Genomic DNA, 10,602 nt, shown 5'->3' with positions numbered 1-10,602 from the left:
TTAAGAGGTGCAGGTTCAAGGGAAGGGTACTGAGTTGAAGAAGTATTGCTAGACATGGGGCCCAGATCTTAAAAGGGGAATGGTCTCAAAAGAGACTCTTGGGCTTCTATTCTCAATTGCCCTCCAGTAGATTTAGGGATAGAGATGAACTGTCCTATCTTTGCCATAAGTCTTAGATTCCTACTCCTGTAGCACCTCATCTCCCCTACAGTCCTATGGAGGGTAAACAGGTGGCAGAGGTTCCTTAGTCAAGAAGGAGCTTTGTGAAGAAATGACAAGAGATTCTAAGTCCAGGCATCTCTGGCAATGAAAATTTTCAGAATTTAAAGCTTAGATGACCTAGAAAAGCTTTCCTAATGCCAGAGAAACTGGAGCAAGATAGAGAGTAGAGAATTTTTAATATTTTATTTGAAAGGGAAAAATTGTACTGGGGGCAGGTCGCCCCCAGGACTGATGTCCAGTGTTTACAGAACTAATGTGTGCTTCCCATGAAGTATATATGCTCGTGGCTCCAAGGTCCCAGGGGGTAGATTGAGGCAGGGGCAGAGTCAGCACTGAGAGCAGGAACAGACTATCAATCCAGTTCTGACAGGGTGGGGGAGGCACCAAGCATTCTGATAAATTGGAATCAGGAAGAACAATGACAGAATGGGGGGGAAGGGCACTGGACATTCTGATAAGTAGGGAAGGTCTGGGGTCATGATGTCTAAGATAGGTTTTTCTCCTTATCTGGATCATGATGATTAGGAGGGGGGATATTGCAATCAGGCAGAACAATTCAGGGAAATTGAGGTAAAACAATTAGGGAAACTGAGGTAGAATAATCAAAGGAAACTGTGGCCAGGCATCTCTGGCAACGAAAATTTTCAGAATGTAAAGCTTAGATGATCCAGACAAGCTTTCCTAGAACCCTGGAGTACCCTTCAGCTATAGATGAAATGGGCTTATCTTAACAAGGAGGACATAAAATTTGGGGAGGCCCTAGGTTGGGCACCAAAAATGTTGAGGATAAAGATGCCCCAACAGTATTATAGTCCCCCTGGTCAGAGTCATGGATTTGGCAAAATAATTCACAAGGTAAGGGGCAAAGATTTATTACAGTGCTTGACAGTGGCTAATTCCCAGAGTATTTAGTCGAGACAAAATCCAGGAGATAATTGTGACTCCAATTGAAGGAGGTTAAAGTTCCAAAGAAATCTAGCAGAATAAGAATCAAGGAGATAATTTTATAGGAAAGAGAAACAAAGATTAGCTAATATAGTAGTTTAGAAGTACAATTGAAGCTTAGGGTAATTCCTATCATTGAGTTCTACAGTTTACTGACCAACAGATTGTCCAGTATTGTTTGTGACCCTCCCAAGGACAGATATAGCAATTTCTCAGGAATTGAAACTTTTTCACACTTCATCAAGATAAAACAGATAGAGAGACAGAGAGAGAGAGAGAAAGAGACCTATAGATAGATGGATGATAGAATAGATGCTTACTGATAATTGGAAAGAAATCACAAATTTTGAAAGTTCTGTCAGTCTCATTCTTCACTAGTTTGTTGTAAGTGGTCTTCTTCAGCCTAATGTTCTTGATCTCACTCTCTAAATAATTTTATATGTGGCCTATGTAAATGAAGAAGTTTATGTCTGGTCTCATACTCCTTTTCCTCACTGTGTCTCTTGCACAATAATACATGGCTGTGTCCTCAACTTTAAGGGAGTTCATTTGCAGGTGCATCATGCTATTGCTGTTGTCCCTGGAGATGGTGAATCGGCCTTTCACAGAGTCTGCATACTCTGTACTACCACCAGACCAAATAACTGAGATCCATTCCAGCCCCTTCCCTGGAGCCTGGCGGATCCAGTGCATGCCATAGCTGCTTAAGGTGAATCCAGAAACTTTGCAAGAAAGGCGAAGAGATTCTCCAGGGCGTCTCAAATCACCCCCAGACTCTAACAACTGAACATCATCACAATGAACACCTGCAAAGAAAAAGCCATTGAAGACAAGTCACACAAAAGCATCAGTTCAAAGAGTGTTTCTTTAGTCAAAAAACAAAATTACCTTGTAAAATAGCCAGAATAAAAATTCCTATCAGTCCAAAACCCATTGTTAAGCCTTTACAAGGTCAGTGCTTAGCAAATAAAGGCCACACAAAGGAAAAGCTCTTCTCCCAGAGCTGCTGCAGACACTGGTTTTTGCTGGTTTTCTTCCCTAAAGGGAGGAGTCTAATTTGCATGTCTTTTTCTGCTTTGTGTGAGAAAGAGTAATTGTCTCCCGCTGTGATGAGCCCCCTCCCTGGTCTGGAGAAAAGAATTGATTCTAGAACTCTGGAAAAGCTTAAAGACACTGAAAAGCCAAATATCATTGTTATTGACTAAGTGTCTATCCTTCTTCATCAATACAATCTATTCTCAGTTCCAAGAAAATGCTAGTTAGCCTTTCTTATTTTCCTGACATTTCCTTAACTTATCCCAGTGTCCTTTCTAATTATGAAGGCACCTTGAACTTTCATTGTTTTTGATCTTCAACAGAGACTGGAACCATTTAAGAATCATTTCTTTTGGGGGGAGTGGTACAGGTGGGCAGTATTTCTGAGTCTATTTTAGGTACTTCTTCCACTTGCTTATAGGGTCTTTTTTGTTCATTCTCTTTAGAAATAGATTTCATGTGGGTTATTTACCCCTATTCTCTCCTATTCATGGTTCCTCATATCTGTTGGCGTGAAAGAGATTGTAAATTTTCAGTGTGAATTCTTATACCTCAGAAATCAGCAGACACTGAAAATCACAGATTGATTTATATGTTTTTTAGTTGTTTACATTGAAATTGTTAGATAGAGAAAATGTTAATAATGTAGATTTATTTTTAAGTTTACCATGTATACATTTTTCTCTTAGAGAGTTGGTTATTTGAAACTCACCTGGACACTTAAACTTACTTTCTTCTTTAAGCTAAAAAAATTAAGACACAAAATGGACATGACATAACAAAATCCACTGAATCTCCTAGATCTTCCAAAAAAGCCCAGGTTTTATTTCTCAGAAGACTGATTGTGTGTAGGGAGACAAGTGACACAATATCCTCTCAAAAAATGTGTCCATCTCCTGTTGTAGAGACAAGTATAGGCTGAGCCTCCTTCCCAGAGCAACTAAGTCTGCTACCACCTGCTGTATACAGTGGCTCAAGAGAGAAAACATTTTTTTCTCTTTTCACTTTACATTCATTCTTTACTCACTGGGAAAAGGTAATTCTTATCAGGAAACATTAAAACACTGGCCAATAGAAAAAATAATAACAAAATTCATATGGAAAAACAAAAGGTCAAGAATTGCAAGGGAATTAATGAAAAAAAAAATCAAATGAAGGTGGCTTAGCTGTACCAGATCTAAAACTATATTATAAAGCAGCAGTTACCAAAACCATTTGGTATTGGCTAAGGAATAGATTAGTTGATCAGTGGAATAGGTTAGGTTCAAGGGATAAAACAGTCAACAAATATAGCAACGTAGTCTTTGATGAACCCGAAGACCCCAGCTTTTGGGATAAGAACTTACTGTTTGATAAAAATTGCTGGGAAAATTGGAAACTAACATGGCAGAAACTAGGCATTGATCCACACTTAACACCATACACCAAGATAAGGTCAAAATGGTTTCATGGCCTAGGCATAAAGATTGAAATTATTAATAAATTAGAGGAACACAGGATAGATTACCTCTCAGACCTGTGGAAGGGGAAGGACTTTATGACCAAAGAAGAACTAGAGATCATTACTGATCACAAAATAGAAAATTTCGATTATACCAAACTGAAAAGTTTTTGTACAAATAAAACTAATGCAGACAAGATTAGAAGGAAGTAATAAACTGGGAAAATATTTTTACAGTCAAAGGTTCCGATAAAGGCCTCATTTCCAAAATATATAGAGAATTAACTCTAATTTAAAAAAAATCAAGCCATTCTCCAATTGAGAAATGGTCAAAGGATATGAACAGACAATTCTCAGATGAAGAAATTGAAACTATTTCTAGTCATATGAAAAGATGCTCCAAGTCATTATTAATCAGAGAAATGCAAATTAAGACAACTCTAAGATACCACTACACACCTGTCAGATTGGCTAAGATGACAGGAAAAATAATGATGATTGTTGGAGGGATGCGGAAAACTGGGACATTGATGCATTGTTGGTGGAGTTGTGAACGAATCCAACCATTTTGGAGAGTAGTTTGGAACTATGCTCAAAAAGTTATCAAACTGTGCATACCCTTTGATCCAGCAGTGTTACTACTGGGCTTATATCCCAAAGAGACTATAAAGAAGGGAAAGGGACCTGTATGTGCACGAATGTTTGTGGCAGCCCTCTTTGTTGTGGCTAGAAACTGGAAACTGAGTGGATGCCCATCAGTTGGAGAATGCCTGAATAAATTGTGGTATATGAGTATTATGGAATATTATTGTTCTGTAAGAAATGACAAACAAGATGATTTCAGAAAGGCCTGGAGAGACTTACACGAACTGATGCTGAGTGAAATGAGCAGGACTAGGAGATCATTATATACTTCAACAACAATACTATATGATGACCAGTTCTGATGGACCTGGCCATCCTCAGCAAGGAGATCAACCAAATCCTTTCCAATGGAGCAGTAATGAACTGAACCAGCTACGCCCAGAGGAAGAACTCTGGGTGATGACTAAAACCATTACATTGAACTCCCAATCCCTATATTTATGCCCACCTGCATTTTTGATTTCCTTCACAAGCTAATTGTACAATATTTCAGAGTCTGATTCTTTTTGTACAGCAAAATAACGGTTTGGTCATGTATACTTATTGTGTATCTAATTTATATTTTAATATATTTAACATCTACTGGTCATCCTGCCATCTGGGGGAGGAGGTGGGGGATAAGAGGTGAAAAATTGGAACAAGAGGTTTGGCAATTTTTAATGCTGTAAAGTTACCCATGCATATAACCTGTAAATTAAAGGCTATTAAAAAAAAAACACTGGCCAAAAAAAATGCAAATTATTTTCCAATCAGCCTTTAATTTTGTAGAATTTTGTTTATAGTAAAGCCTGAACTGGGTTATTTGTTTCTCTGTTTTATTCTTTCCTGGTACAGAACATACATTTGCATTGTCCTGTCATAGCTACAGAACAATTCAAAGTAGATTATGGGATAAAGTTTAGTATCTGCTCCTATAAAATATCTTGGAATAAGAAGCCAAAAAAAGTAGATTGACACTATGTTAACTTCAAGCTATCTTTCCAAACTTTCATATTCATTAACTCCTAGTATAAGTATATACTTGAATTTTCTATTTAAGTTTTAAATATACTTGAAGAATATACTGGATACTTTTCTTTAAGGTACTTCTTGACCTTCTGTGTGGGAAAAGGTGAAGAACTTATAGATTAAGCACATATTGATCAGAGACTGTTAGCTAAAGTAGATCAAGCCTATAGGCATCAATTTCGGCTTCTCCAGAGTCATGTCATTTTAGATAAGGCCTGGATTACATTCCATTGTCCAAAGAAGAGATTAAGTGGCTGAAGAAGCTGTACATCATCTTATCTACTGCATTCCACTGACCAAATAGGGAAATACAGATTTATGTGGCCAATCACAACATATAGAAGATGGGATTTGGGGGGTTCTTTGTCTGAAATGTATAAAAATTGTAAGCATTTTCAAGGCTCTGGCCCTATCGTGCTGTGAAATTTGGTTTCTAGACCAGGATGGGGTCTGCTTCTTGAGATTCTAATAAATAATTCTGCTTTCTATGAGTGATCTATGTAGTAGTCAATTTGGGTAGGTCGTTTTGTCCCAAACACTTCTAACTCACATCAACAACCTCAGGTCTTTTCCATTTCTCTCTTCATATTACTGCCAAAGTTTTCTTTCATTAGGTGATAGATGTGGGTTTTTTTCCCCTATTTCTATTTTGCCCTAAGAAATTTGAACAATTTTCTCACGGTTTTTTGTTTTTGTTTTTTGTTTTTTTTAATATGAGAAGTTCCTGTTTTGGTTAAAGTATTGACCTAGTTTGATGGTTCTTTTTTTTTTAAATGTATTTTATTTAAAAATAAAATTGAATCAGAAAAGGAATACTAAACAAAATAAAACAAAACAACAGAGAATATTGTTATGTGCCCTACATAAATCAAGAAAAATTAAAATATATAACAATGAATTACCAGTTCAAGAAAGTATATGAAGCATATATATACATATATATGTGTAGAAAAATTATATTAATGAATGTCTATCTTTTCTTCATTTCCTTGTAAATAGTTCTTCTGCTCTCTACTGATAATCTTTTTAAGTTTATTCTTTTTTTCCCCTTTCACTTTACTTTATTAGAATCTCAAATTATTGATTTGAATCAGTAATCTTAAAAGGTATACATTTCCCATGTTAAAAAAAAAAAATGTGCCTTTCCATCCAGCAGGTTAGGAAAGACTATATTTATGTATACATACCACCCCCCCACATTCACACATACACATACACAAATATTTATCCTATCCCTGCTGATTCTTTGCTTTAATTCTACAATTTAGCTTGCCTTTATATTACTTAAGCTTCCCTCACTTATGGACCCCTCCCTTTTCTTCCCACATTCTTTGTCTACCCATCCTCCAATCCCTTCCCATTATTTCTTTATAGATTTTGGGGAGTGCTATACCCTTCATGGTATATATGTAGCGTTGCCTATTTGACCCATTCCCAATATATATTTTCAGAACTATATACCTTCCTCCTTTCTCTAATGCCTCTGTGTCTATTCTTTGTCTTCACCTCATTTATATAACATAATTACTATTTTTACCTGAATTCTGCCCAGTCTTTCTTGTGAGCTATCCTATTACTGATTTGAATCAGTAATCTTAAAAGTTATACATTTCCCATGTTAAAAAAAAAAAAAATTTGTGCATGTTAAGTTCCTTGAAAGTGATCTTTAATATTGGCTCTTTTATGTTAAATTTTTTATTGAGTTCTGGTTTGATTAATAGAAAATCCTGAAACTCTGCAAGTTAGTTGAATGTCCATTTTTGTCATTCAAAATTATGGAAAATTTTTCTGGATATGAAATTTTTGTCTGTAGGCCTAGTTCTTTTGATTTCTAATAGATATGATTTTAGATCTTCTGAGTCACCATTTTGGAGAGTAGTTTGGAACTATGCTCAAAAAGTTATCAAACTGTGCATACCCTTTGATCCAGCAGTGTTACTACTGGGATTATATCCCAAAGAGATTATAAAGAAGGGAAAGGGGACCTGTATGTGCACGAATGTTTGTGGCAGCCCTTTTTGTAGTGGCTAAAAACTGGAAACTGAATGGATGTCCATCAGTTGGAGAATGGCTGAATAAATTGTGGTATATGAATATTATGGAATATTACTGTTCTGTAAGAAATGACCAACAGGATGATTTCAGAAAGGCCTGGAGAGACTTACACGAACTGATGCTGAGTGAAATGAGCAGGACCAGGAGATCATTATATACTTCAACAACAATACTATATGATGACCAGTTCTGATGGACCAGGCCATCCTCAGCAACGAGATCAACCAAATCATTTCCAATGGAGCAGTAATGAACTGAACCAGCTATGCCCAGAAAAAGAACTCTGGGAAATGACTAAAAACCATTACATTGAATTCCCAATCCCTATATTTATGCACACCTGCATTTTTGATTTCCTTCACAAGCTAATTGTACAATAAAAAAAAAAAAAAAAAAGATCTTCTGAGTCTTTTTTGTGGCTGCTGATAAATCCTACACAATTCTAATTACAGCTCCAGCATATTTGAATTGATTTTCTTGTTTCTTGCAAAATTTTTTTCTTTGATATGAAGGTTTCAAAATTTGGCAATGATATCCCTATGTGTTTTCTGCAAAAGATCTCATTAAAGTGTTAATGGGTGGATTTCTTTTTATTTCTACTTTCCCCTCATGCTCCATCACGCCAGGACAATTCTCTTGGATTATTTCTTGCATTATTGTGTCAAGGTTCTTTATTTGGTCACAACTTTGAGGTACTACAATTATTGTTATATTTTTTCTTCTTGATCTGTTCTCCAAATCTGTTGTTTTTCTTGGAAGATGTTTCACATTCTATTCTGTTTTTTTCCATTCTTAATAATCTGTTTTGTTATGTCTTGATCTTTCATAGTTTCACTGGATTTCCCCTTGCCCAATTCTAATTTCCAAGAGTTCTTTTAAGCTTTGAGAAACAGTACCTCCTTTTCTAGTTGGTTTACTTGTTTTTCATGATCTTCATGTTTTTCTTAAATGATTTTTCTCAGTTTTTTTTCAATGTTTCTCATTTGATTTTTAATTTTTTTGAGTTCTATAAATATTCTCTAGGCAGGGAGTTATTTAACAGTTCCTCTTTGGAATAGAAGAAGTTTATTTTGCTTCAGTGTCCTCCTCTGAAGAAGAACCTTGGTCTTCTCTGTTCCCATATTAAGTTTCTGACAGTTCTTTCTTCTATGTCACTTCAATTTTTAAAAAATAAGAGGTAGTAATGTAGGTGCTTTTAATTATGGGGTGGGGGATCGTGCCTCTGGATTTACTTCAACTCTCCCCTCTGGCTTGGTGCCCTAAACCACTGCTTCTGTACTCAACATATGTGCTGTTTTTTTCTCAGAACTATATCCCTGCAGCCCAGTGGGGCCTGGCACTCCCAGGGTTCACTCAGTCTTTCAGGACTCAGATCTCCAACTCCAAATGCAGTCTGAGAGGTAAAAGTTTCTATGGCTCCTGCCGAGGCTCAAACCAAATCGAGCTAACTCAAGGGATCCCAACTTGTTTCTGTATGTCAGGTGTTAGACCTCCTTCCCCAAATTAACTAAGTAGCGACATCTTCAGGTAATGAGAGAAAGCATTTATTTAGTTCCTGCAGGAAGAGATGCAAGCACACCTGGAAAGCATCTCAGGTCACATGTGCTCAACCTGCAAAATGGACACAGGAAAGCTAGTTAAATAGCAAAAGACGCAAGTCTTTTCATTGTATAGATTAAAAGGAAGTAATCATCATTGATCAATGGTCACCAATGTTGTCTGCTTCCTGTGGGTTATGTGACTTCCTGTCACTGACCTAGGGTTTTGGCCTTTAAAGATCATATGACTTCCTGCAAACTGGGCCCAAAACCTGATCTTGTGGCTCTGCAGACCTCTGGGAATAGGGTTCACATGATTTAAGCCTAAGGTCTGACCTATTCTGTCTCATAGACTTTTTTGAGAAAGCTTCATCTAGTGCCATTCATGTGGAGCTAGCCCAAAGGTGTCTGCATTTTACACTGGTTAATCCCTAGTCTGGAGTCTTTCTTGATCTTTTTGTGTTGTCCTAGGAGGACTTTGTTCTACCCCCAGTCTTCTTGATTTTCCACCAATCTATGTTCTCCCTGAGGCCCTAATTTGTTCTAATAGGGGATTGAAGGGGGGGGGGGGCGGGAGGAATCTGGAGATCTTGAAATTTTAATGACCTACTCTACCATCTTTTCCAAATCCTCCCCCTAGTTTGATGATTCTTAAATTTTGTCTTCTCATTGTAGTCAGATTTTTTAAAAATCTGTATAATTTTTCATTAAAGCTTTTTATTTTCAAAACATATGCAAGGATAATTTTTACCTTTGTAAAACCTTATGTTCCAATTTCTTTCCCTCCCCCTCACCCTGTCCTGCAAGGTGATCCAATATATGTTAAACATGAAAAAAAAGGTGTAAATCTAATATAAGCATACATATTTATACAATTATCTTTCTGTACAAGAAAATCAGACCAAAAAGGGGGAAAAAATAAGAAAGAAAATAAAATTCAATCAAACAACAACAAAAGAAGTGAAAATGTTATGACGTGATCCACATTCAGTTCTCAGAGATCTCTCTGTGGGTGTAGATGACTCTCATCATCATAAGATCATTGAAATTGACCTGAATCCCTTCATTGTTTAGAAGAGCCACATCTATCAGAATGGATCATCAAATAATCTTCCTGTTGTCGTGTGCAATGATCTCCTGGTTTGCTCATTTCACTTAGCATCAGTTCATGTAAATCTTTTCACTCTTCTTTAAAATCATTCAGATCAGATTTTTTAAAAAATTTCTTCAATTGTTCACTTTTTTTTGACTTCAATATTGATTTTTGTCTTATACTATCATTGATTTCTATAATGATTTTTGTTGCTTGAACCAAGTTCTATAACTTTTCCCAAGCTATTGATTCTTTTTCCAATTCTTTTTTTTGTTGTTGTTGTTGTTGCTGAGAGAATTGGGGTTAAGTGACTCCTTTTCCAATTCTTTTGCCCATACTTTTCCATAATTTTCTCTAGCTCTTTCCTCTCATTAATGAAAAAATTGTTAAATTCTTTTTTACTAAACTCTTACTTGATTCCAGAAATTCTAGTAGAATTTGTGTCACAAACTGTTTTTCTCTTTGAATCTCTGATGCTTTGGTTGTAAATGAACTGGAATCCTCTTCTTCTTCTGGATTTGTGTCTTAAATATTTCTGCCTATAATGACATTTTGTTGGAGATTCTTCTTTTATTTGCTCTTTATTCAAGATTACCTTATCATTTTGCACTTGGTGTTAT

General features: G+C 36.2%; 1 gene segment (V, D, J or C); it reads right to left on the bottom strand.

Annotated features, from left to right (window-relative positions):
- Window positions 1-1,587: 1,587 nt before the first annotated feature.
- On the bottom strand, window positions 1,588-2,198 carry LOC116421600. The segment is given in 2 exon segments: window positions 1,588-1,973; window positions 2,056-2,198. Coding segments are annotated over 2 exon segments (417 nt in total).
- Window positions 2,199-10,602: the final 8,404 nt, after the last annotated feature.

The sequence above is a fragment of the Sarcophilus harrisii genome, chromosome 2, assembly GCF_902635505.1.
Source record: "Sarcophilus harrisii chromosome 2, mSarHar1.11, whole genome shotgun sequence".
NCBI classification, from domain to species: domain Eukaryota; kingdom Metazoa; phylum Chordata; class Mammalia; order Dasyuromorphia; family Dasyuridae; genus Sarcophilus; species Sarcophilus harrisii.
Note: the sequence above shows the minus strand (reverse complement) of the source record. Positions and strands in the feature narration are given on the sequence as shown.